General features: G+C 38.4%; 4 protein-coding genes across 9 annotated transcripts; 3 read left to right on the top strand and 1 right to left on the bottom strand.

The window, feature by feature from the left end:
- The first annotated feature begins 522 nt into the window (after positions 1 to 522).
- On the top strand, positions 523 to 6,606 carry malsu1 (mitochondrial assembly of ribosomal large subunit 1). 3 transcript variants are annotated; one of them, XR_013100822.1, is made up of 5 exons: positions 523 to 1,077; positions 2,235 to 2,410; positions 2,492 to 2,573; positions 2,665 to 3,839; positions 4,953 to 6,606. XR_013100822.1 is itself a non-coding variant. In XM_004541465.6 (4 exons), exons 1-4 carry the CDS (start codon positions 741 to 743, stop codon positions 2,817 to 2,819), a joined length of 750 nt encoding a protein of 249 aa, XP_004541522.1. In that variant the 5' UTR covers positions 523 to 740; the 3' UTR covers positions 2,820 to 6,606. The 3 variants fall into 3 exon arrangements, 1 of the variants encoding a protein (XP_004541522.1); XR_013100821.1 differs by having other exon boundaries at positions 2,665 to 3,941; XM_004541465.6 differs by having other exon boundaries at positions 2,665 to 6,606.
- Positions 6,607 to 7,604: 998 nt separating this feature from the next.
- LOC106676123 (peptide YY-like) lies at positions 7,605 to 9,319 on the top strand. The gene is made up of 4 exons (XM_023154499.3): positions 7,605 to 7,627; positions 7,846 to 8,028; positions 8,119 to 8,208; positions 8,397 to 9,319. Exons 2-4 carry the CDS (start codon positions 7,865 to 7,867, stop codon positions 8,419 to 8,421), a joined length of 279 nt encoding a protein of 92 aa, XP_023010267.1. The 5' UTR covers positions 7,605 to 7,627; positions 7,846 to 7,864; the 3' UTR covers positions 8,422 to 9,319.
- Positions 9,320 to 9,550: 231 nt separating this feature from the next.
- On the top strand, positions 9,551 to 18,542 carry pals2a (protein associated with LIN7 2, MAGUK p55 family member a). Of its 4 annotated transcripts, none has more exons than XM_023154498.3 (14): positions 9,551 to 9,779; positions 10,983 to 11,067; positions 11,584 to 11,707; positions 12,446 to 12,564; positions 13,953 to 14,105; positions 14,500 to 14,649; positions 14,863 to 15,090; positions 15,813 to 15,944; positions 16,277 to 16,379; positions 16,488 to 16,559; positions 16,654 to 16,815; positions 16,920 to 17,122; positions 17,204 to 17,332; positions 17,450 to 18,542. In XM_023154498.3, the coding sequence occupies exons 3-14, from the start codon at positions 11,677 to 11,679 to the stop codon at positions 17,624 to 17,626; spliced, it is 1,659 nt and encodes a 552-aa protein (XP_023010266.2). In that variant the 5' UTR covers positions 9,551 to 9,779; positions 10,983 to 11,067; positions 11,584 to 11,676; the 3' UTR covers positions 17,627 to 18,542. The 4 variants fall into 4 exon arrangements, with proteins under 4 accessions (XP_023010266.2, XP_004541525.2, XP_076746071.1 ...); XM_076889956.1 differs by lacking the exon at positions 9,551 to 9,779 and adding an exon at positions 10,854 to 10,877; XM_004541468.5 differs by lacking the exon at positions 11,584 to 11,707.
- Positions 18,543 to 19,247: 705 nt separating this feature from the next.
- gsdmeb (gasdermin Eb) lies at positions 19,248 to 25,220 on the bottom strand. The gene is made up of 10 exons (XM_004541470.4): positions 25,089 to 25,220; positions 24,566 to 24,787; positions 24,267 to 24,459; positions 23,852 to 24,026; positions 22,582 to 22,702; positions 22,280 to 22,405; positions 20,413 to 20,540; positions 20,112 to 20,295; positions 19,897 to 19,970; positions 19,248 to 19,778 (listed from the first exon to the last, which is right to left on the bottom strand). The coding sequence occupies exons 2-10, from the start codon at positions 24,768 to 24,770 to the stop codon at positions 19,554 to 19,556; spliced, it is 1,431 nt and encodes a 476-aa protein (XP_004541527.2). The 5' UTR covers positions 24,771 to 24,787; positions 25,089 to 25,220; the 3' UTR covers positions 19,248 to 19,553.
- Positions 25,221 to 25,342: the final 122 nt, after the last annotated feature.

Genomic DNA, 25,342 nt, shown 5'->3' with positions numbered 1-25,342 from the left:
AGGCACATATGGAAACTGTTGTAATTCCTACACTGTTCACCTGATTTGGATGTAAATAGCCTCAAATAAAAGCTGACAGCCTGCAGTTAAAGCACATCTTGTTTGTTTCATTTGGAAACTTGAGCATATCCAAGTGTTGGAGTCACTCCATTGGCTCCAGTTCAATACAGAATTACCTTTAAAATCCCTCTTATAGTTTATATTGCGGTCGGGTCATCAGATGTAGATCTTGTAACTAGTCCCAGAATTAGATCCAAGTGTGCTGAAAGTGCTTTCAATTACAGTAGTCCCATTCTTTGGAACAAGCTACCTGCTGACCTGAGGTCAAGTACATAAAAAAACAAAACAAACAAACAAAAAAAAAATCCCAGACTCAATCGTGCTCTCACAGGCCTTCACTTAACACCTGTGTGTGCATGTGCAAATTAATTACATCATTAAAATGTAATTTCCAAACATGTTTCACATGTTTAAAGTGGGTTCATCAGTCAAGTCAAAGTAAATCACAGGGCAATGGACTAACCTTACATGTGGAAATCAGAGTACAAAGAAAATCCACAGCCTGAAGTTTCGGTAGCTTTCGCTACCGATAGGGGGAGCTCTATATTTTCCCCCCCACAATCACGACCTTAAAGCCAACAAAAATGCATTAAAAGCCAATCAAAACCGAGGACATGAAACACTTCCTGTTTTTAGCGCTGTAAACTCGTGGATAGCTGTTTCCGTAATACTGTAATGTTATGCAGGTGAAGACCATGAATTTACTCTGTCACTCGCGGAAAGTGCTGTCCTCGGTGTTGAGAAGTAGTGTTTTACTAAAGCCAACAGAGGCTTTTGGAAGCATTTGTTCAATCTCCAAAGCTCGGTGCATTAGCCTGTCTGTGCCTCAACATTTTACAGCAAATCTGACCTCATGTCAACACTCGCATCACACAGCGTCCTTCACCGGGCACTTTGACATAAAAAGATGTTATTCGGAAAGCGAAGAGAGCCGAAATTCAGAGAGTAATGGCGTGATTGAAGATGATTCACATGAACTGGACGATAATAGCAGCGAAAACAGCTCCTTAAGTCGCAGTAAGTACTTAGAGCGTGATAGAGGTTTCAAGAGCAGTCGCTTACTTGCTTTATCATGTGTAATATAATTGAATTTCTTGACGTTTCACGGTTACGCGACATTTGGTCTTGAAAGTGTGATACCTGAAAAGTTTTTATGGTGCATCTTCAGGTTGCAAAAACAAAGTCCTGCTTCTTATTTCTGACAAAACTGCCAATATGACGGCAGATGCCTAAATTCTTGCTTAATATGCTTATTATTTGTGCCAGTAATTAATTGGCAGGTAATAGTAAACACTGGGATTTCATGAAGGATGAAAGAATGTAAATATCTACTACTTACAGATAAAACAAAGGAAAATAGACAGTTGGGATACTTAAAAAGATGATTCATACGGTTTAGATGGTTCACATCAAGTGTGTGCAGTTTCATTAAAAACAATTAAACTCTAATAAAAATATTAAATATTTTTAAATCTGACATGATTGCGCATTAAATATAAAACTTTTTGTCATTTATGCTGTTGTTTTTCATTTAAGCCAAATAAGCATCAGATGTGTGTCATTTACTGTTATGGACACTACAGCATGCAACAGGCTGCACAAAACTGCAGCCTGTTGATCATGTCCACAGGATATGCAGAATTTATAAATAAAAAAGTAATGTAATGTTTATATTTGCTGATGTATTACTCAGGTTGTGTAATGTTACAGACACTGCAGAATTTGTCTGGCAAAGTCCACACCTTCACATATTGACAAGAGGAAGTAATGAAGAAAAATAATTAGTCACAGAAGTATAGAATTACACATGTAACACTTAAAAAAATTGGTATTAAAGGACATGCAAATGTGCTAGATCATAATTTGGAGGGTTGTATATCAAATAAACAACCTTTGATTATATCTCATTTCTTTTTATTCAATGATTTCAATCAACACCTGTGTAAACGTTCTCACCAGGACCAACTCTGTATAAAATTACTAGAAAATACTTCTTAGTTACATGGATGAATGCAGTTTTGTCATTTCATTGTGGGTGACTCATGTTCAAAGTACCAGTATGTTTCTGTAAAATGTCTTTTTCCAAACTGCCTTGCAGTGACTCAAAGAAAGTAGGACCCCTGTGCTGCTTACATGCTCGTACTGCTTTACCATTTTCTTTTCTTTTTGTCAAGGATCCTTGGAGACTTTCAGTCTTGATGTGCTGGTGTCTCTTCTGCGTCAGGAAAATGCAGTAGACCTCTGTGTGATTAAAGTACCAGAGCAAATCAAATACGCTGAGTACTTCATTGTCGTCAGCGGTGTGTCACCAAGGCACTTGCGCGCAATGGCACTTTATGCCATTAAAGTGGTAACTTACCTCTGTTTATTCTTTGTTACATGCTAAATATATTTGTTCTTTAAACTCATACAAAGGGTGCTTTTACTTCAGTACAAGTTTCTGAAGAAAGATGAAGATCCAAATGTCAAGATTGAAGGGAAAGATGCAGAAGATTGGATGTGTATTGACTTTGGTATGTATATCCTTATTATTTGTTTAACAATTCCTATCCACTAAATTAACCATCTATAAAAGTTACAAGTATTTGTTTTTCTGTGTCTCAGGTAATATGGTTGTTCATTTCATGCTGCCAGAGACTAGAGAAGTGTATGAACTCGAAAAACTTTGGACTCTCCGCAGCTACGATGAGCAGCTGAAGAGTATCCCAACTGAAACACTCCCAGAGGATTTCATATTTGATGTTGAAGTTACAAAGTGAAAACATCTAAGGCTAAATAATAAGATGTGCCCAGACTGAACTACTTTGAGTTTTGGATACATTCTTTACAGTCAAAACCAAATCTGTTGGATTTCCAAAAGTACTTTAAGTGACAGAAATGCTGAAGCCCAACTTACCAGTATATACTGATCTCAGATATATTAACTGTACTATCTACATTATATCTCATCTAATGAGCATAATATCCCATGGCAAGACATCCATCTGTCTGCAGTTCACAAGAATTGTTACTCCATCTACTACTGGGCAGGTTTTAATAAAACTTGCACACAATGAAAATATACTCCAAATTGTTCTCAAGGTTGCATTTTGCCAGATGAGCTACTATCTGAAGTCTTTAATGGAACATAAAGAAAAAAAAAAAATACATGCTTTTGGCTATTTAGAAATTGTGGCATCACATAACTTGTCCAACGAAGTATGGACAATAGAAAGTACGATGCTATAACATCAAATATGCAGAAACAACAAATTGTGTAGACTTATGCACGGTGCCTTACACTTTGTTATGACATACACACCACTCGGACATAGGCTCTTGCAAATTTGCAGATATAGAAAGCATGTTACTGAGCCATCACATCATTTTTCTGCAGGGGTCATCCCAGCATTTACAATGATAGTGATTTATCTGTGATAGGCTAATGTATACTTGTATACTGGTCAGCCTTCAGTATTTTTCTTTAGATAAATAATCCAGAAACCCAACACCTTTTGTGTTTAAAATTGACAACCTCTAATGATTCTGTTAATTTTTCGTACTGTTTGACATCACTGGTACGGTGATATGGTGTTTGTAAAATGCTAAAATGACTCATGAGTTTGCAGATAAAATGTATGTTTTATCCTGTTTAGATTGTTGAAGTAAATTATTTTTTCTTACATTTCAGACGTGTTGATTGATGATTAATATGGTGTCGAGGTGAGGACAAAGAAGAGGCAGACGTTGCTGTCGAGCAGACGAAATGCATAGGTTCAGTGTTGATTCAGTCTCCCCAGGTGTGAATATACTTATTCACAAGCACCTGCAACTGTGTCTGAAGAGCAAGAGCCTTTTAATATTTAAACCTGACAGCAGCAAAGCAGTATTCACATTTGCAGGTATAATTTAAAAAATAGTCTGTATTTAAAATATATTCAAGTCTCAGAAACACATTTTCTGCAAAATTCAAGCAAGAATAAATAAATAAGAGAAAGAAGAATATAGAGTCACTAAAACAAGTCATTTAAGATGATGTTTTCAGCCAAATCCATCTGAGTGCTTTGTTTCGGAAAAAAATTGTTGCCCAGGCCATTATTCGTTACACGCATTCACTCAGCACTTACAAGATAATAAGACAATAAAAGACTCAAAAGTAAGTGTATCCAACACCTAGGTTGATTAGGACATGGACAGATTAAGAGTTTTTGTCTTTTTTCATGGTTTCTGACATCAATATCACATTAAAAAACAGACTGATAAATAGATTTTTGGACCTTTTTGACATTTAAAGAATACGGAGCCTGAGGGTAGAAACTAAGCCAAAACATACACAAACACTGATACAACTCGCACTATATCCCCATAACTTTCTTGCATGCAAGCATTACGCTTCATTGACTTATTGTCAGGACATTAGCTAAATGTGAAAATGTAATGAGGCAGGAGATGCCTGCACAGAGCCGACTGGACCTGGTGTTTGAATGCTTTTAACTTGTGGTCGTGCTGCTTGCACATGAATGGAAAATGAAGAATGAGTCAGACTAATGTTTAAAAACAGATGGGGAAGCAGTGAATTTGGACATCTTCATGCAACATAGTCTCTGGTTTCCAGTACACTCCCAATATAAACCCACTGAGATGAAAGTTAGACTTTGTTGATCACACTTACTTATTCAGTAGTTTAAATTAAAAAATAAGACTATCAAGTAATTATTTTTAATATTATTTGTCTTTATTGTAATATAGTAATTTATTTTTTTAAACTAGCTTATTTCTATTTTTTTTTTTTTTTAAAGGCTCTGGGGGAAAATTGCAGTTTGAAAAATCCTTTTTTGTTCCACTCAAATTTTGAGTGGATAATGTTCTCATTATCTATACAGCTGTTTCACCCACTGTTTTCTCCCCATTAGGGACCAGGTGCTACGATGGAGGAGATTATGAAGAAAGGGAGGTTAATTAGTAAATAGTAGCAGAGTTTATGTCTTGCATGACTCATTGCTATACAAAGCTCACAGTCGGCTTACTTTCACATACATTACCAAAGTGCATATGCAATTAAATTCTATCATGGTCTTTGTGTAGCATTAGGTTTCTGTATAAAGAAAGGAGTATATTATTTAGTAGGTGGTCATTACTATCCAGTGCAACTGGCTAAAATAAATAATTTATCTTCCAGAATTCCTACTGAAAGTTTTAGCTTTAATCCTCAACTAGAAGTCCATCTGGGTGTCAGGCTTTTGATATTTTAGTACGAGTAAATGTATGTATTTAGGCCTTCTGATAGTCCTGCAGGTGGGCTCTCTCTTTGTAGATAACGTTTGTGAGGAGCATTACAAGAGAGCACATCAATTTTATCAGAAATGGCACTTGAAGGACTCTGTGCTTTATCCACCTGGCCCTCATTTGTCATCACAATACCTGATGTCACAAACTATTTAAATCAGTCCGTAAAGGGTGTTCAGCATCAAGTGCAAATGTGCTTGCAAAGATTCTGGGAGTATTTGTAAAAAGTAAATAAATAGTTTTGAGCTTCTTGTACCCCAACGCCTGTGTCCGGTGATGACAATGAAGTACATGATTGATGCCTGGTTGGCAGCTCCTGCCACAGCAGTCAGTTGGTGTCTGCTCCAAGCATGCCAAGTTTGACTGATCTGATCAGCATAGTGTTGTTTTGGAGCATTTTTCCTGACAGATTCATACTAACAGTGAACCTGATCACTTGGCAGTGATACTCAGTGCCATGAAAATCGCAGTATTAACATGTAAATGCTTTCTATGAATAACAATGTCATTTTCTTTTACAGCATCTGAATATTTTGCCTGTAATATGAGCCAGAAAAAGTTTTTTGTTTGTGTTTAGCCGACGTTACCAGCAAGGACTTGTGCTGTTGCTTTGGAGTGCAGCGCTCATATGACTGCCACAGAACAGCAACGATTTACTGCCAAGTTTTTGTTGAGTGCCCTTCTAAGAAAATAGTTGCCATTAAAGTTGTCTTATCATTTTGGGGCTGAAAGCTTTTTGTGCCCTCTATCAACTGAAATTGAAAGTTTAAGGAGTTTTTTGTGATTTCCTGCCCTTTCTTGTATGATTTCAAGTAATTTATGGGGCGATCGTGGCTCAAGAGTTAGGAGTTCGCCTTGTAATCGGAAGGTTGCCGGTTCGAGCCCCGGCTTGGACAGTCTCGGTCGTTGTGTCCTTGGGCAAGACACTTCACCTGTTGCCTACTGGTGGTGGTCAGAGGGCCCGGTGGCGCCAGTGTCCGGCAGCCTCGCCTCTGTCAGTGCGCCCCAGGGTGGCTGTGGCTACATTGTAGCTTGCCATCACCAGTGTGTGAATGGGTGGATGACAGGTTGTGTAAAGCGCTTTGGGGTCCTTAGGGACTAGAAAAGCGCTATACAAATACAGGCCATTTACCATTTACCATTTAATTTAGAGCTATGCTTGCTCGTTTGGCCGAAATTGCTGCAGTTATTGTCTTAAGACAACTGCCTGTATTCAGTAGTGTTTAATTTGGACTTAAAGATGAGATACATGAAGCAGTTTTAAAAGGCCATAAAATCAAAGGATTTAACATATACTAATGAGTTTTGAACTTTTGGTTCATTACTGCTAACCGTTTAAAGGCTTTGACTAGGCTGCTCTTGTATAATTTGCACACAATACACAATTGTGTGATAGCAAGGAGCACGAATGCCTGTTCTTTTATTTCCAGCAGCTTTTCCTATTTTTGAGATGGTTAATGCACAATTTCATGAGTTAATTTTGTTTCCTGATGAGCCACAAGTTCTTTTGAGCTGCATCAGTCAAGGCATCCGGCATTTCAAAAACAATAATAAAATAAAAAAGTCAAATCAAACATGTGGAGCTTCCTGCTGTATCAGCCCCTTGTGATTAAGGTAGTAGTTAAAAGTAGCTTTTGATGTAGACCCCCTTTGCATTTCTCTATGAAGTGAAACATAATTTTTCCAAACACTAGGGCATCCTTTCATTTTTCAGCTTAATGTGAAAACCATGGCCATCTTAAGTTACACATCATCAGTTTTATTAAAACATACCATGCTGCTTTTGGTCTTAAGTAGATTTTCTACATTAATAAAACTTTTAGCTTTCATCTCCACTCATCAGTACTTTTCCATGATAACTTCAAAATCTTTTTGTGAACCAAAGAAAAGTTTGCTGTAATCAGGTGTACTCTTATTGCTTATTTAGATCTCCTTATTTTTTTTTAAACATAGAAAACAAAGCCATTAGGGTAAACAAAAATGATGCAGACCTTTTGGGTTGTTCCAAATGAATTGGTCCTATTGTAGAACACAAATTTCTGTAGCATGTTAGTGATGTACTTAATTTACATTTATAAAAAAACAAAGGTTATGAGTTTTTTTTTCTGAAATAATGCCATTTTTTGTTTCACTGCTTTGCTACTTTGAGCTTAAATAATGCAACCATAGATATTCCCCCCCCCCCACACACACACACACACCCCTCCCCACATGGCACAAGCTGTATAAAACATGGGCAATGTAGGGAATCAGACAGACGTGCCTTGAACAGCGGGAAAAGCAACTACAGCAGAACTAAAGTGTAAGCAAAATCTTTATTTGTAACAATTTGATGGAGAGGCTTGCTTTTTAAATTTAAAGTCAGCATGTCTTTACAGATTTGACTGCCTTTATGTTTCATGAACATGAACATGGTCACTCTATTGCAGAGCTCTTTTTCTGATTTTGCCGTGAGTTGCTGGATTTGTGTTTTTGTTTTTTATTACTCTGTATTTTCACTTAATTTTCCCTGTGATCTAGGACGTGTTCCAACGCTGTGATGTCACTGAGTATTCTGGCTCTCTGCCTGCTGGTTTGTATTCACTCTGGCATAAATGCATACCCAGCCAAACCTGCCAATCCACGGCAAGGCGCGCCACCTGAGGAGCTTGCCAAATATTATTCTGCACTAAGACACTACATCAACCTCATAACAAGACAGAGGTTAGTTATCTACTTCTATATTATTGAGTCCATCTTGACCCTATATGGAAAAAAATATTGTTTAATTGCTGATATCTTCTTTATGCACAGGTATGGAAAACGAGACAGTCCTGATACTGTATTTTCTGATGTGCTAGTGAGGGAGAGCACAGAAAGTGTTCCAGGATCCAGCTATATCAGGTAGATTTATTTACCCCATTATCTCTCTGTTAAACTACCATATATATATATTCTTGTATATTATATATTCTTCATTGGACTGAATATTACTTGAGTCTGATTAGGAAGAGGGATACCTTATGCAGATATTTTAATGTGTTTTCTAGAGACTCAATTTCTAATTATTATGTTTTAATGTGTTTCTGTAGGTATGATGGGCTGCCATGCTGCTAGAGCTGTTACATCCAGGTTGACTTTACCATAACGCTGCCACTATGATGTCTTTTACTCCCATGAATTGAACTTGTGTTGCATGGAATAAACGCTGTGTGTAAAGAAACTACTTTAAACTGTTTGTGTTATTGCCACTGCTGCACTGTGACATGTTGCTAGATAGTACAAGTGTGTCTTACAGTGTTTTCTGTGTCATTCACTGATGGAGTAACAGTGCACTCTGATGGTGAGCTGACATCTAAGCATTTTGAGGTTTTTCTTAAGTGGGGCAAATAGCTTTTAAAACATGTCTGCTGCAAGAGTCCTATTTAGGGGAAATGTGAAATAGAAATTAGTAATGTGAGTACATCAAAGTGTTTTTCTCAGCTTTACTTTTACCTCTTTTATCAAGCCTACTGAGATTTGCCTCCACCCTAACTCACAACAGATTAAAACTTTAATCTCATCAAGTGACCTGGATACATAAAAGCAAATCATGCAATGCTATGGTAGTCTCTATGTGCCTTGAGAGAAAATGTCACTTTTTTATGAATGTCGGTTGTGCAGATGAGGTTATTTGTTGCCAGACATGGCAACAATTATTACAGGACTCAAAGATGGCAGTGAGGCTTACAGTATCTCTTGGGGTAAGCGTATCCTTCCAGTTTAGTTCTTAGCTGTGCTGTTTGCTATGCAATATGAGCGGTCATCATTGTGCATGCTTTTCTGGAGTCAGCAGAGAAACTAATCTGTATATAAGGTTAGACATTCAGTCGACTTGTTTTTAAAGACTACACACACACTCGCTTACTCACAGTAGATCAGGAATCAATACACGAAATAGATAAAGGATGAGACCTATAAACCAATTCAGTAATGGATAATTGACTCAATATTCATCCCTATTCATAAAAACCATGAAAAGGCACAATAGGTGGTCAAAAGGCAACTGTATATTTTAATTTACAGTACTCGCATATTTAATTCAACAAAGTACTGTTGTTAAAATACATTTAGTCAAAAAAAAAACAAAAAGTACATTAACGGGGTCATAAAAATCTGAAGAGGGCAACAACTTTGCTACAGCTTACTTTCATACATAAACATTTACTCTACTTAATATTTCTACCGTTATTTATTTTAGTGTAACAGAAAGTTATATGAGAAGACTGCGGGTTTTCGCTGCACTAGATATAACTTGAACGGCACTGGATGACATTAGCAGTGCGTGAGTGGACTGGGAACTGAGAGCAGGGGCGCATGCAGGCACGCACTCTGAAAACGCAGTAACAACTTATTCGTGCGCGAATGATCGGCGAATTATAAAACTCCGGAATAAAGAAAAGAATGAAAGCTTGACTGGAAACTGATTTAACTGGGTAAAGTATATTTCATTCATTCATTTGTTTATGTGAGGCTATGTAACGGTACGGGACCTAGTAGTTTCTCGGATTTCACTGTGCCACTGGCTAATGTTAAGTAGCTACTATGAGCCACATATTACTATTAGCTACTACAAAGCTAACTTTAGCTGATTTTACTTCTCTGCTGCAAGGGCCGATACTAACTGAGCGTTAACTACCGAAGCTAGCCTGTTTAAATTTTGCTGGCATGTCTGTTATTATGTATTATTAGTATTATTTGTCGGCCAAAAATAAAACTTAGAGCGCACGCCACTCGTAGTTGCTAGTTAGCGCTGCTAATTCGCCCGCATATGAGATCCAAACGGACACGGCACGAGCTCTGGTGTTAATGACAAGACGCCCTGAGAGTAGAGACCTACGGTTTAGTTTATTTCAACCAGCAACTGGTCGTTGTAATTAACGCCAAAATTAGTATTCACGGCTTCTACTTACCATTTCAGCTAAGCTACCTGACGTTGAAGTGGTTACACGTGCCCAGTGCGTGTGTAGCTTGACATCAGTTAATTTAACCACTGCAGAGAACACATTTATAAGTCACTCGTCCTGCCTGAGGTTTGGTGACAATTTCAGCTTCTTCTAAGAAGTGCTGCAGGAGTTTAAAGAAAGAAGAGAGAACACTCTTATGAGAACAGCTGTGATGTGCATAGGTTTTATTTTCCTTGAAGTAATGTTTAAACATTTACCTTATTCAAATGCTAAGGATACGGACCAACGAAATGCTGTCTGCCCTACGTAGAATATATTGTGTATAATGCAAACGAAACAACTGAAAAATGTAATTGAGAAGTAAAACAGAATATTTAACTAATGTAAATATAATATACCAAAATCACGCGTCCCATACAAATTATAACTGTTTTACTACATGATTTATTTTTTGATTACTTTAAATCGGATAAAATGTAGGTCCATAATTTGACTCCTTTAAGCTTTAAAATAAAATTCCTCTTTAAATAGACAGTGGTCATGTGATCATCTTGGCCAATCACAATGACTGCATTACAATAACATTGAATGGGCAGGAGAAGTGTGGACAATAAAGGGACCCTAAGGGTAGGGAGTTGCGTATTTATCATGATTTGCTTTTATTGATAGTTATAATGGTGTTAAAACGGTCTTGCTCAATTTCTGATTATTCTCCCTCCATTCTCTCATTAGTCCAGAGGTACCAGATGAGTGTTTTTTAGAAAACGTGGGGCTCGGTGTTGGCCTGCTGCACTGATGATCTGAAATCAGTAACTAGGTGAGTTGTTGCCATGTTTTTTTGGTATTTGTTTTAGGTCAGCATGGTTGTTTTGCTGCTTTTGTTGATAGTGCATAGCTAGAATACAGTGTTTCATTTATGTTTATACAGTTCACAATCTGTAGTCAAACAAGGCTTCCTGAGTCGACTGTCTTACTGTGTATTGAGGGAGTTCGAGAGTTTTTTTTTCCTCACTCTGTTTGGAGACCGTGTTTGCACAGAAAATCCCCAGGGCCCTCTCTGTGTGTGGCTGGCACAACCTTTAGCCAGAAGGATGGAAGACTCATCCTTTGTCATTCAATCACCCTCTTTGTCATCTGCTTAATTCATGAGTGCCCTTTGTGCTAACATGCATAAAACACAAAGACCAACAAATGCTTTCTTTTCTAATTGCTCTCCGTTCTGCATCTGTTTATCACTCATACAGCAGTAAATGCAGGCTTGATTCTAATCATTGAAAAAGGCTTGTTTAGTGTGATACTGTACTGACTCGAGTGGGTTTCCTACATCCTGCAGCTCTCCAGTTGCTCTGGTTTCTGTAAACAGCAATTGGGTGGCTTTTGACCGTGTTTAGGGAGTTTCACCATCCTGAGCTGTGGAATAATAAACATGACTGTGGCCAACGCAAAGTCTGGCTCAGGTAAGCTGTAAGAGACAAAGTCCCCGACTAGCCTTTTGCACAGGAATTGCAGCAGTGTTGTTTACCATATTTGCCATTCAATTACCATTTGAATGGTACTGTGCCCACTTCTCAGAGATAGTTGTGGGGGTGCCTTTGGCCGCCTGTCAACAATTCCATTTGTTCTTTTTTATGGACAAAAATGTAGAAAAAACTATGTTTAATACATGGTTCTCTTGATAAAAACGTTTCAGGCTCATCTGTTCAGATTACATTTTAATTCAGTGTTGTACTCCTCATATAAACAAAAGAGAAAAAAATGACAAGTGTTTTTATTGCTACGTCTTTCTTGGTGACAAGCAAGATGTTGCATTAATTTTGTTGCTAGAAGTAAAATAATAATAATAATTTGACCTGTGTCACTAGTCACTACGAGACAAAGCTATTAGTGAAACAATTCCTTGGTGACCGTGCGTCCTTGTTGCTGTTGCAATGGAAATGAGCAATGTTCTTTGAATTGGCCCATTGATTCGCTCCCCACTTGTTGTTCTTGCCTTGTCCATTCGTAGTATACTGAAATAGTTTTCCACTGGCTCTGAATTTTAATTATATTTATTACTGCTGGTCACGAGGTTGGTTTTTCACTAGTATTTCTGCCTCTGTTTTTACATAGCAGTTCATTTTAGAGCTTAAAAGAAGTAAAGAGAGCAGTTGGCAAATGGTTAGCTAAATCATTTAAGTTTATCTGTTCTTCTACAGCCATGCAACAGGTGCTGGAGAACCTGAGAGACATGCCATCAGGCACAGGAGCCAAAGATATTGACCTCATCTTCCTCAGAGGGATCATGGAGAGCCCCATCGTCCGTTCCCTTGCTAAGGTATGTTGTGCACTCGCTGAAACCACATCTGTTTGCTTGTTCTCCACTTCCTACAAACACATGCACAGATACATCTCACCATAATTTCATCAGGTCGATTTTTCTGTTAGCTATAAGTGAAGTAGATTAGAAGTCTGTGTAGGACAGAGGAAGTGAATTGTAGCTGGTGTTTTCTCATGTGTGGAGACGGGAGAAATGGGGAATTCATGCTTTATGTGCAAGAGTTGTAATCACATGAACTGATTACTTGTTGTGTGTCTTTTTCTTGTGTCCACATTTAAGTTAGTTACCAGAAATCTAGCTACTGCAATCTAATACCCTTCCTGTCATCGGAAGAGTAAAACACAAAGGTCTACTCTCTGCAGGGCTGTATAGCACAGCTTTTTTGTATTTTTATTTTTATTTAATCACCACAAATTTAAGTTCATGTTGAAGCTTAAGTAAAAACAGAAAACCTCTTAAAATTAGATCAATCAATTTGACACACAAATAAAGAGGCTTACAGCATGAAGAACAAATGGCTTACATAACATTCTGAAAAAAATATCTCCAGTGCAGATTGAGGTCATCAGGTTTAACTACCATAACTATAAATAGACAGCTTTTTATAGAAAACCGTCCACAAAGAGAAACTCTTGTCCTTATTTTGTAACAAGAGTTTGTAGCTTTAAAAAAACAAAATACACTATTTTACACAGATGGCCCATCAATCATATTAAATGGATTTGAATCCCTTGTTACTTTATATTCTGCTCTTAATTTTCCTTCATTCTTCTGCATATCACAGTGATAGTTTAACAGAAACAAAGCCCGCTTGTTCTTGGTGTAGGTGGTAAAGTAATTCACTGTGATATATATATATTTTTTGTTATTGAGTTGTTTAAAATGTTTGGATATATTAAAATTCAATAAAAATATCAGCAAGTGGGTTTTTATGAATGCCTGCTGTTGTAGCCAGTGCAATTATGGATTAAATTATGGAATTATGACAATTATGGAAGTGTTTTTGTTAGTAAGATGGTATTAAGAAGTCATTCAGAACTCTGGCTGAGGAACATAATGGCATAGTCCATTCTTAACAACTTGCAAGCCCCCATGCTTCCACATGTGCAAAATATAGTCCAAATTCCTAAAATCACAACCTTCACGCCACAGTTTTCAAACTTTATAAATCCACTCAGTGGAACAAACAGGTCCACTGAGTGGATCTAAAGTGTAATCTGGCTGCTTGGCAGAAATATAGAAAAAACATCAAGTGGTAATTGCAGCTTTGGGAATGTTATTATGCTATAAAATCACAGTTTGTAAGGCTAACCAAATTTACCTCATGCTTGATACAAACATTGACTTGCTGTGTACACTCTTTTGGTGGACATGTCTGTGTTTAGGCACATGAGCGTCTGGAGGAAGTTGCGTTACAAGCCGTGCGGGATGATAATGTTCAGCTTGTCACTGAGATCTTGGATGCCCTTAACAATCTCACAGATAAGGATGCTGCCGCTGCTGAGCTTGTCAAAATCCTGCAGGAGCCACACTTCAAGGTACCTTAAGTCTTATTCAGTGGCGGGGTGGGGCTTTTTACTGGAGTGGAAATGGAAGCCAGAGCTGCTTCTCCAACCCCTACCTCATTTCTTCTGATTTACCTGTCTGCAAGCTTCACCTAACTGGTCTCGCTTTCTTACTATCAACTAATTTGTTTCGGAGAGTATTGAGAGGATTCCTACGCACTGTTTGAGTAAATCTAATGTTGTTTGTCTTCACTGTCTGTAACTGCTTGGGGATATTTTTCAGTTAGTCTATTGGCAGTGCAGTTTGTCTTCATTTGTTCATAGTAATTCATGTAATGCATGTTGGAGTGTTTTTTCATTTTTCCAAGAAACATATTGTTAAGTCATTTCTTTCTGTGTGTATTTTTCTCTTCTTCTTCTGTCTTAGTGTTTGATAGAAGCTCATGACAAAGTGGCTGCAAAGTGCTATGAAACATCGCAGACTGCAGTTAACAGTAATTCCATGATGACCAGTTCACTGATGCCAGCTGATGCTGTCAGGATGATTGGCATCCAGAAGAAAGCTGGGGAACCACTGGTGAGTTAGCAAGGCATTGGTAAACACTCCTGTTAAGTTGCAAAGAGTTTTACACATGCCCTTTCACTGACTATCTGTTAGGATGCAGTGACTCAGCCTTACATAGTTAATCATCATCTTTTAGAGGAACCTGACCAACGCATGAAACTGGCCTCCTCTATGATTTATGAAGTGCGGATGTACAGTACTTTATTGACTCTTACTCTCTTTCAGGGGGTGACATTCCGCGTGGTGCGAGGAGAGATGGTGATAGCCCGGATCCTGCACGGAAGCTCAATTGACAGGCAAGGCATGCTGCACACAGGGGACATAATCCGAGAGGTGAATGGTCGAGAGGTCGGCAGCGACCCACATGTGCTCCAGGAGCTGCTGAGGGACTGCAACGGGAGTATTACACTCAAGGTCCTGCCAAGCTACAAAGACACACCAGCACCTCCACAGGTACAGAAAAGGAGGTTTCATTTTCTGAATTCACCTGGAGGTGATTGATAATCTTAGTTTAGTTTTTCAGTCCTCACGACCAGCCCTGGATGAGCGGATGAAAATGGGTGGATGGATGTTTAATTAATAAGTTGGATGCAAGATGAATTGCTTTTAATGACATTTTTCTTAGTTTTAGAGTTTTTCATATAATATCAAGTTACATTCAGTCATATAAATGCACCTTAATATTTGCTGTTGGTATTTGATTTGATTTGCAATAATATATTCTGAAATTGTGCTCTAATGAATAATATATATTGATTGAGAGCTGAGTGATCTCTGAATACCAGGTTCTTGAAAACTGAGCCCATGGGAATCTATTAATAACACTCCACACACCAAGTAGGACATGCACCACTTTATTCAATGGAGCACACATAGCAGCTGACACTGAGAAGCCTTAGGTAAAATTACATCATAAGGCTATTGGTACTTTGTACTGAGGACGATAAATTATCTACTGTTAGTAAGAGTGAAAATGTTTCTTCCTGTTCACACTTAAGAGTTGTATGTGGTCCAACTCACTCAGGCTTTTGACTTCTGACTGGGAAAGAAGAAGGTTTACTTTCATATTGTATTTCAAAATCAAGAGTCATGAGACATATGTAGTTTTTTTGCAGCTTAATTAAGTGTTGTAATGTCACAGTACAGATTTACACCTCACCTCTGTTAAATTGCAGGTTTATGTGAAGTCACACTTCAACTACAACCCAGCCACAGATAACCTGATCCCTTGTAAAGAGGCGGGTCTGGCCTTCTCCAGAGGAGATGTGATTCATGTAGTCAACAAGGAAGACCCCAATTGGTGGCAGGTGAGTGTGCTCATATTACTGGAAATTTATGGCTGCCACAATATGTAAAACACAAGGATCGCAAAGTAGTTAATACATAATACACTACACACAACCATGAATGTTGGCAACAACGTTGGCCACTTAAATAGGTTACATCAAAGACTCACTGCAGAACTCTAAAGCCATTGCTGCTCCCCAATGGCGAAAGTGCTGCTTGGTGCGAGTTCTGAGTCAGTTTATAAGAATCTACAGCTTTCTAAAAGATTAATAACCATCAAATAGTTTTTTTCTTTCTATATATTTAAATTAAGAGTCTGAAGCATCTCTCAACTACTCTAACCCCTGTATAGGCACGGAAAGTTGTTGGTGGAGCCACTGGCCTCATCCCTAGTCAGGTCTTGGAGGAGAAGAGAAAAGCCTTTGTGAGGAGAGACTGGGACATGTCAGGTACAGGTTAGTATGACTCTTTCCAACCGTACCAGCTGCTCTTGTATAGATTTAATGAAGGTTAGATTTCAGCACCAAAATGCGGAGCACTAATACTTTGTGCATTTGACTCAGGGATGCTCTGTGGGACTCTGACTGGAAAGAAAAAAAAGAAAAAAATGATGTACCTCACTACCAAGAATGCAGGTGTGTATTACCTGCAGTTTTAGGGTTTTCGCGCTTAAATATTTACATTTTTTAAAATGGTGACACAGTACTGACTCTGTATCGCCTTCAACAGAGTTTGATCGTTACGAGCTGCAGACCTATGAAGAGGTAGCCAGGATGCCCCCGTTCCAAAGGAAAACGCTGGTTCTGATTGGAGCTCAGGGAGTTGGGAGGCGGAGCCTAAAGAACAGGCTTATTGTCGTGAATCCCCTGAGATATGGAACCACTGTCCCATGTGAGTGCGTGCATGTGTGAGACATAGACCTGAGACCACCGAAATGTTCAGACTTTAGACCCGTCAGGCTGCATGAAATGCCTTTTCTTACCTTCTACATTCAGTTACATCACGCCGTCCCAGAGAAGAGGAGAAAGATGGGCAAAACTACTGTTTCGTTACACGGGAAGAGATGGAGAAGGACATCAAAGAGAGCCGCTATCTGGAGCACGGCGAGTACGATGGCAACCTTTATGGAACCAAGATCGACTCTATCCATGAAGTGGTGGCTGCCGGCCGTACCTGTATCCTAGATGTTAACCCTCAGGTCGGTCAAAGATGCACGCACTCAATATCTGGATCTGCTTTTCCTAAAAGCTTTGGTAGTGACATCACATTTTATGCCCAGGCCCTGAAAGTGTTGAAGACTGCTGAGTTTATGCCGTTTGTGGTATTTATTGCTGCTCCTGAGCTGGACACACTAAGAGCTATGCACAAAGCTGTGGTAGATGCTGGACTTACGACCAAACTACTCACGGTAAGTTTTAAGCCGATGAAACATTCTTAAATACGATGGTGGGATTTTACAGTGGTTGTCACTGTAATGGCTGTGGCTTCCCTTCTATAAATGGGCTTAATCCATTTTCTGTAACAGGAGAATGATTTGAAGAAGACTGTAGACGAGAGCGCCAGGATCCGCCGGGCATACAGCCACTACTTTGACCTGACTATTGTTAATGACAATCTGGACAAAGCCTTTGACAAGCTCCAGGAAGCAGTGGAGCAATTAATCATAGAGCCACAGTGGGTTCCAGTCAGCTGGGTCTACTGATATTTTACCCCCCACTGGAGAGAAGCTGCTGTTGGAGGTGCCAGGCTTAGGATAAAAGGGGATTCAACACTGTGCTGCACACAAAGTAAGTGTTGGACGTCAAGCCTGTGTGAATTTGGTCTCACACAAAGTTGCATCAGAGTCACCTTAACCTGAATTGCCAGATTCCTTTCTAGCACACTATGCAATTCACAACACATAGGAAGTGTACTTATTTATTGGCAAGTATTTTTTAAATGATATTTTTTACTCACATGGATTGGAAGAGTACTGGCACTCGTGTCAGATGCTTTTGAAAGCAAACCCAGTTTTTAATGTTACATCTGTATGTAAGATCAGTTAAGTTGTATTTATTCTACATAAAAATGAGGGCTCGCTCATTGAAAAGAATAATACCTCAGTGTTACAGTTTACAGTGCTTATGCGTCCAGTTTCTCATCTCATTCTGTCATTACAGACTTGTCATTCGTGTAGAATAGTGTCATATATATGAGACCTTTTTTCCTCCTGGAGGCAAAGATTTAACTCCTCAGCCAAACTTAATGAATGGAAAACGATTTGCCAGTCACTGTATGAAGTTGTACAGGAAGAAAACTAATCCTGTAGTGTTTACCTATGGCTCTTTAACTCAAGCACGAAAGATATTACATTAAATACGCTGACTCTGTGTCAGACGTTTGGATCATGTAAATGTTTCTGAGTATTTGTTGCTGTGTTTGTGTTTTCAAAGAAAGACTTTCCACAGGACTCTCAAACAGGGTACTGCACCTCAGTGAAACATCCCTTTTGATGTGATATGTACTAAAATTTAACAGTTTTAAATAAAATTCATATTTACTTATAAAATTATATTTTACAAGATTTCACATAAGATGTATTTTCAGATGTCAAATAAATAACTGGTGTTTTCTAATGATCCGCTGTGTTTTAGGTGTGTTTCTTTAAGCAAACTTGCCGACAAACATGCTACATTCAGGCATATTAAAAATCAAAAGTGTATGTAGTAGCAAATGACACAAAGTTTAAATGTACACAAGCCAGGGTGGTGCAGAATGAGGTTTGTGTTATGAGCGTCAAAGATCCTGAAGATGGAGCTCATTGGAGAATTAATAATTGATCTGAGAGTAAAAATAACCTGAAATGTTACTGCTATAATATTGTCAAAGAATGTGATCAGTCCATGTTTGAGAAACAGTTATTGCTCAGAACAATTGATTTGAATACAATCTTAGTGATGATGACATAATTATATACTGTTAATAAGATGTTAATAATAAAACATGATGGTAGTTTGAGAGACAAAGCATGTTTTTTTTTTCCCATGAGAATGCCCAACATAATCAGAACCAGGAGCATAATAGATTTGTCTATAGGGATATTGCTGCAAGCTGTGTGCCTGAGATGACCATATTTAGGTTATCGCTTCTTTTTGCGCACTTAGATGTGAATTAAGTTGTAACGACTATATAATCTCACATTCCAAGGAATATGTTCTGCACAGGGAGGCTTCAACCGGGATACAGACCCGAAACCTCTGCTGGGAAAGGATTGTGCTAAGCACCACACCCATGATAATTTTATAATATGGTTCATAATTTTTTTTATACAATCAGACAACAGCTCAAAATCATTTTTTATTTGAAGGAAACTGCCAAAGTTACAAAAAATAGATACAATTTTGCATATTTATTCACATAAAAATCAAGTCTGACTATTAATTCATTATTATTATTATTTTTTTTTTAAACACATTGAGTAATCACATATGAGTCCAGATCAAGTATTCAGTATTTTTAGAATGACTTCTTGGTCATGTAGCACCCCTTAAAATATTCTATTAAAATAACAAAAAGAATTATTTACATGTTTCCATTTACCTAATTCCACTGTGACACTTGTTTCTGGTGGCTGTAAAGCAGGTTTCAGTTCAAACACCCTGAGCTAATGAGGCAAGACTTCGAATCACGATACACAGGACCAGAGGATTTCCTGGCTGCTTGTTTATTTCTGCCTTCACCATGTCCCCATTTCTCCGCAGGGACACATTACAGGAGGCAAACAGATGTTCGATCTTTCCATAGATGGCCTCTGTCAGTACAGACGACGCTTCGGCGCTCAGAGGCAACTCTCCATTTTTTGATGCACACTGCACCTGGAACAGGTGTTGAGAGATTCATAAGGGGCAGCTGACTTAATGTGCAATGTTTAATTTACAAAGAAACACCTGCTTAACATGTTGTGCCATTTTATAAAAAAGAGGATTTACTAACCAGTAGCTCCAATATCCCCAACACTGCAGGGCTGCAGCACATTTCCAAGGCAGCAAGACAATCATTTGTCATCTCTGAAAGACAAAACAGACGCATGATGAAGGAACCTGCATTAAGTTTTTAGAACTTGCAGTGTGCATGAAGTGGGTATACTAGGTCTCTAGTATATGAAAAGAAATCCACAAGTAATGACTGTAGAGTACAAATTTTCTCACCATCCAATGCACTGATTAAGAGGTGAAGGGCTGTGTGAAGCGATGTGGATCGGCTTTTTTCAGTTGGTTCCTCTTGACTAGACTGCTCTAAAAGATCCAGAATTGCCTGGAAATTCTGTTTTTGAGACGCTGTTGTTTTAAAGTCAACTGAGGCAGATCCCTTATCCACGCACATCTGCTCTAGCTGAGACAGAGAAGGAGACAGGTCAGACTTTAAACGGAACGGAACTGAATTTCATTATGTCCATTTTCTTTTAGTGAATGTGCAGTGCCAGTGCCCAGACCTCTTCGTTCCTCTTACCACATCCTGAAGTGCACTAATGGTGATCTGGTCCTGCAAAAGTTTTGTAATCTGCTGTAGCAGAGCGGACCTGGTGGATGCCGGAAGAGCTGAAAGCAGCTGGAAATGATCGCTCAGTTGGTCTAGTTCTGAAGACAGAAAAATAAGGACAGTTTGTCATTCACTGTCAAAGATAAAACATTCTCCCGGAGCACGTTAAAAAGGTTAACTGAGATTATGATGATGTAAACCACAACAATATGTAGAAGCTAATAAAACACTGCATGTGTATATACATGCTATTTTAAAAAAAAAGTCAATACACGCATGCATGCTGTGGCCAGTGAATGCAAAACTATTATCTTGGCTTATTCCAAGCAGGTTAAGTCCTGATTCAAAATTCCACCCAATAAAATCATACAGTCAGTACATAACTTCCATAGCAAACTAAAGAGTAAACTGTACTGTATTGTACCCTTTTAATATAGGTCAAAACTGTGTTTACAAATACGTTTAACACCCTTCTGATAAGATGCAGCAAGGTCTCTTATCTTTGAGACCCTTTGACTTGAATACAGCAGAGGTGTGGTGCTGCTGGAGCGCAACACAGAATAAGCAAATGCCATTTTTTGCCAAAGAACCAAAGAATCTGCATTAACAAAAGTACACCCATGAAAGTGGATAGTTTACTAATAATGTGCTGATTTATATACAAATATGTAGTTGGTTCATTTCAATAACTACATGCCTAGAGCAGCGCAAATTAGTGGCTGAAAAACGAGCACACCCAATGAAGGAGTATGACGGAGTGAGTGATGTCAATGTGTAGAGGAACACAAAACCCTTTATAGTCATATCCTGATTCATACTTGTGTTAATGAAAATATTACTGTGGCCATGAAGCTACAAGTAAAGGTAATATATATTACATATTTTAAGATTCTGGCATTAATCAAAAGGAAACTATATGAAAATAACTGTGTGCGCACTGCTGAGAAAAAACATGCAGAGATTTTTTAATTATGTACCGAGCTTTATGTAGAAATGTGACAAAAACTTGAAACCCAGTTCTCATAACATTTCCCCCTCGTTCCCAATAAATGAACGCTCCAACTATCAAAAATCCTCAAACCAAAGTAAGACATGCTTTTTACAGCATTAAATTTAGAGCTAAACTGTATGCCACAAATCCTTGTGAAGTATAATTGTATGTTTCTCCTTAAATTTTGTGCTATCAAGATGAAACTCCTATAAATATGAATAGGCAACAAGGCTAGCCACCAAAATATCCGCGTTCACACCTTTCAGCTGTAAAACTAACACTGCACCTCTATATTAAATCCCAACGGTAGACTTTTAATACTAATACTACTACTAATAAAAATAATATTAAAAATAATAATAACCTGTATTTTTATAGAGCCCTTTTCAAAGAATCTAAGGCCAAAAAAAAATTCAAGGCTCTGTTGCAAAGAGTGGACACAGTTAGTTTTATAAGTATTTGTAGGAGCATCCTTTTTAGAACATAAGGAACACTGTAAAAAAAACACAGAGCTGTCAGATATATCCATAACTCTGGCGTTATGGGAAAGAATGAAAAGCAGGGAGAGAAGCTATCCACAGAGGAAAGAGCAGAATGCAATATATAAGAACTGGTCATACAGACTAGCCAATCACATGCTCTCATTTTCAGTCTAACATTTGATCTCGGTTGCTCAGTTATAGTGTAATAATGCATGGAAACTTTCCACTGTGGTGACAAAACCTTAGAAACAAATACTAACCTGATGTGCTCTACAGCTCTGGTGTGCAGGACATTTCTCTGCATGCAATCGTGTGTTTTTTTGCTGGAAAAGGTAAGAAATCTGAGGCGAAAACAGTGATTTACCTTGTTGAAGGCAGCTATTGTCAGATGAATGTGCAGGAGCTCCTGAAATAGACGGCTGGTCTTTCATTCTAGCAGTACCATCAACTTTATCAAAGCCTCCATTGGTGCCTGACAATACACACAGCTCTGTGGAAAATGCACGTGATAGTTCAAGGAGACAGAACATGGATATTTCCAACAATAGCCTAGAACTAATGATGCTGATCCTGCAATTACTAAATATAACTTTGAGTTTATCAGTTCTTGTTAAATTAACATGAAGTAAGACAGTTACTCTACAAATACAATGAATGACTTCTCACCATATTGTCCATCGTGTTTGATCTTTAGTTCTATAAGGCTATAGGCTATTGGAGTGTTGGTAGGAATCTCCATGGTAATGTCACTGTCATTGCCCAAGCTTGCGTTCTCCTTCAATAAAAACTGAAGAAACAGGAACACCGAATCAGAACAAATGGCAACAAAATTCCTCAGTGAGTGTCACAAATATTAATCTACTTTAAAGAATTATTAAAAGATTCAATATTTTCTTTAAGGTTATAGTGGAATTTAATATAAGATATAGTTTTAACTACAGTACTTTGCAAAGGTCTTGAGTTTTAGGTCCAAGGAGTCACACTTTTTTTGTGATTTTTTTTTTAAAGTGGTCTTAGGCAACAGTTCTCCAGGCTTTCTGAATGTCTTTTGATAGTTTTTCTTTGGACACTGGCTGCTTTTTCACTCATTTTCATTCCAATCCTTATACCTGACCCTTCAGAGGAATTTTATTTATTTATTTACTTTATTTTTTTTAAGCCACTTAACATTTACAACTGAATCCATCTTTAATTAAAAAAAAAGCCTTTAATAACTTTGTTACTAACAGCCTGTTAAAGCACATAATCTGTTCCCATTTCTTTGGTTAAATGTAGGAAATATATCAAAGATAACACAATTTGACATACACAGGGTGATACCCAAGAGCTATTAGTGGAAGGCTTGGCACATCTCAGTATGGTGTGCCGTGTCCTTAAAAAAAATCTAAGGAAACTGGACCAGTGGAGGACAAAAAGGACTGGCCTCCTCAGAGCCCGGACATCAACGTTATTGAAGCAGTGTAGGATCATCCTGGCAGAAAACAGAAAAAAAGGCAGCCAACATCCAAGGAAGAGCCTTGAATGTCAAGTCTGTCTGGAGACCTTGGCACAGTACTGTATGTAGCTAGAACATAAACAATAAATTCCCAGTTTTGATTTCTGGAAATGAAGAGGAAAAACCGAGGATAAATGAAGGACCCGAATTCTGAAGAGGAACCACAATGCAACTGTTTCATGCATAGTGGGCAAGATTTATTCCACTTCTTCTTATTCTCTTCTGCTTTCAAAATGTACACGCAAAGCTGGCACACGCAGATCTGAAACTCATCCGGGTAAAAGCAGCACATGTATTGCTCACCTGGCAACAGGACCTATGAATTTTGTATTGTGAACTTAGCTTATTGACTTAATATAGGAATGTATTAGCAACTTTAAAAACTGACCGAACCCTAAATACCAGCAACTATTAGGTCTGATACGAGGTTTGATATTGTACCTTAGTCATCTTGGGGCCACAGGTGCTCAGATTTCCCCCACACTGTCCTCCCTGCTGCACCTCCTCTATGACTGAACAGGGTTGAGTGGTTACAATACGATCCTTTACAATCCCAAATACCCGTCTTTGCTTCTCCTTTGTCTGCTGGATTAGACAGTGGGACATGTCCAGAACCCTAACACAAGAAAAATGTGGTGAGTTTCACCAGGAACATTCTTGGAAACAAAATTTTATTGTGACTTATCCTACATCATCTTTTCTTGCGTTAATATTCAACTGGGCATCGTGTTTTGTGTGAAACTTTACAGCTGGACAAAGATCACCAATGCGATCTTTAACATGCTGATCGGCAGGTGATGTTTAGAGTGTTTGAAACAACTTTACATGTGACACCAGGTACAGATTGTGAACCAACTTGTCTTTTGAGTCTTGCAGCAACTTCTGCATATCAATCTCCTCTTTCTTCAAGCTTCCAAAAGATGACTGGAGTTTGGATGAGTCTTCACCCTGAAGTTTAATACTGTATTTGGAAAAATTTGCATCCACAGTTCCCTGAATGTTGTCACTAAATGTCCCACTGTATTTGATGAAGTCTGTCTCAACCACAACTGCAAAAGGTAAATAAATATATTAAAAAAAAAATCAAATTTCTGTGATCTCGGGAGAGTAAACTGTGACACATGCGGCCATTTTCGTGCTGCTTTTGAGGTTTACCTGGCTTTATGGGTGTGTCTCCTGTTAGTATATCATTGAGATTAAAATCAGTGGGAAGATATTTGGACTTTTGCCAGCACCAGAAACGCCTGCGCTTCACCACCACCGTCAGGAGAGCAATGGTGTCATTCAGGCTGGTCACTGGGATCAGGGACCCGTTATCTTCCACCTCCTCCACAAAGTTTCTGGTAGCCAGAGCAAACATCTTTCGGCTGGATAAAGCTTTGAAAGCGAGAGAAGAGAGGGGAGGCGTTTACTACACAGCTACAGAAGACCTCACCCATGTGAGCTCCTCCTTAGGACTAAACACAAATAAACTTCCTACTTCAGCCACTGTACTCATTTCAAGCAAAAACATAGTAGACACCATACAGCTCTTTACATTTAAAACCTCCAGGCTGCACGACAACAATCAAAGCACCGGTTATTATGGAAACCGAAAGTCCATCGGTACAGCAGTCACTGTAGATAAGACGAAATATGCTAGTTTTTTTTTTTTAAATCTGGCTAATTTTCCACCTACCGCTTCCACGGAGTCTTCGCTTTATTGGTGACCTGCAAGAGAAACTCCCCAGTGGTCAGACTTCTACAGGAGTCAGTTCCTCTGTAGTAGCTCAGCCTGGTTTCCTGCACTCTTTGTTTTGGACAAAAGGCTCCGCCCTCTGCACGGTAGGAGAGGCCGAAACATATATGGCATATATGGCCTTTCTTCCTGTACGCTTACAATCCAGCTTATCATAATAATAATAATAATAATAATAATAATAATAATAATAA

The sequence above is a fragment of the Maylandia zebra genome, linkage group LG11 (genome assembly GCF_041146795.1).
Source record: "Maylandia zebra isolate NMK-2024a linkage group LG11, Mzebra_GT3a, whole genome shotgun sequence".
Classification (NCBI taxonomy): domain Eukaryota; kingdom Metazoa; phylum Chordata; class Actinopteri; order Cichliformes; family Cichlidae; genus Maylandia; species Maylandia zebra.
This window is presented reverse-complemented; position numbering and strand designations above follow the sequence as displayed.

Excerpts from the sequence above, each read along its gene's own strand:
- malsu1 (XM_004541465.6), top strand. The coding sequence starts at position 741 with ATGCAGGTGAAGACCATGAATTTACTCTGTCACTCGCGGAAAGTGCTG. Across the intron at positions 1,078-2,234 it reads AAACAGCTCCTTAAGTCGCA|GATCCTTGGAGACTTTCAGT; the intron begins GTAAGTACTTAG and ends CTTTTTGTCAAG. Across the intron at positions 2,574-2,664 it reads TTGGATGTGTATTGACTTTG|GTAATATGGTTGTTCATTTC; the intron begins GTATGTATATCC and ends TCTGTGTCTCAG.
- LOC106676123 (XM_023154499.3), top strand. The coding sequence starts at position 7,865 with ATGTCACTGAGTATTCTGGCTCTCTGCCTGCTGGTTTGTATTCACTCT. Across the intron at positions 8,029-8,118 it reads AACCTCATAACAAGACAGAG|GTATGGAAAACGAGACAGTC; the intron begins GTTAGTTATCTA and ends CTTTATGCACAG. Across the intron at positions 8,209-8,396 it reads CCAGGATCCAGCTATATCAG|GTATGATGGGCTGCCATGCT; the intron begins GTAGATTTATTT and ends GTGTTTCTGTAG.
- pals2a (XM_023154498.3), top strand. The coding sequence starts at position 11,677 with ATGACTGTGGCCAACGCAAAGTCTGGCTCAG. Across the intron at positions 11,708-12,445 it reads CAACGCAAAGTCTGGCTCAG|CCATGCAACAGGTGCTGGAG; the intron begins GTAAGCTGTAAG and ends GTTCTTCTACAG. Across the intron at positions 17,333-17,449 it reads TTACGACCAAACTACTCACG|GAGAATGATTTGAAGAAGAC; the intron begins GTAAGTTTTAAG and ends TTTCTGTAACAG.
- gsdmeb (XM_004541470.4), bottom strand. The coding sequence starts at position 24,770 with ATGTTTGCTCTGGCTACCAGAAACTTTGTGGAGGAGGTGGAAGATAAC. Across the intron at positions 20,541-22,279 it reads CAATAGCTGCCTTCAACAAG|AACTAGACCAACTGAGCGAT; the intron begins GTAAATCACTGT and ends TTCTGTCTTCAG. Across the intron at positions 19,971-20,111 it reads CTTAATCAGTGCATTGGATG|AGATGACAAATGATTGTCTT; the intron begins GTGAGAAAATTT and ends TTTGTCTTTCAG.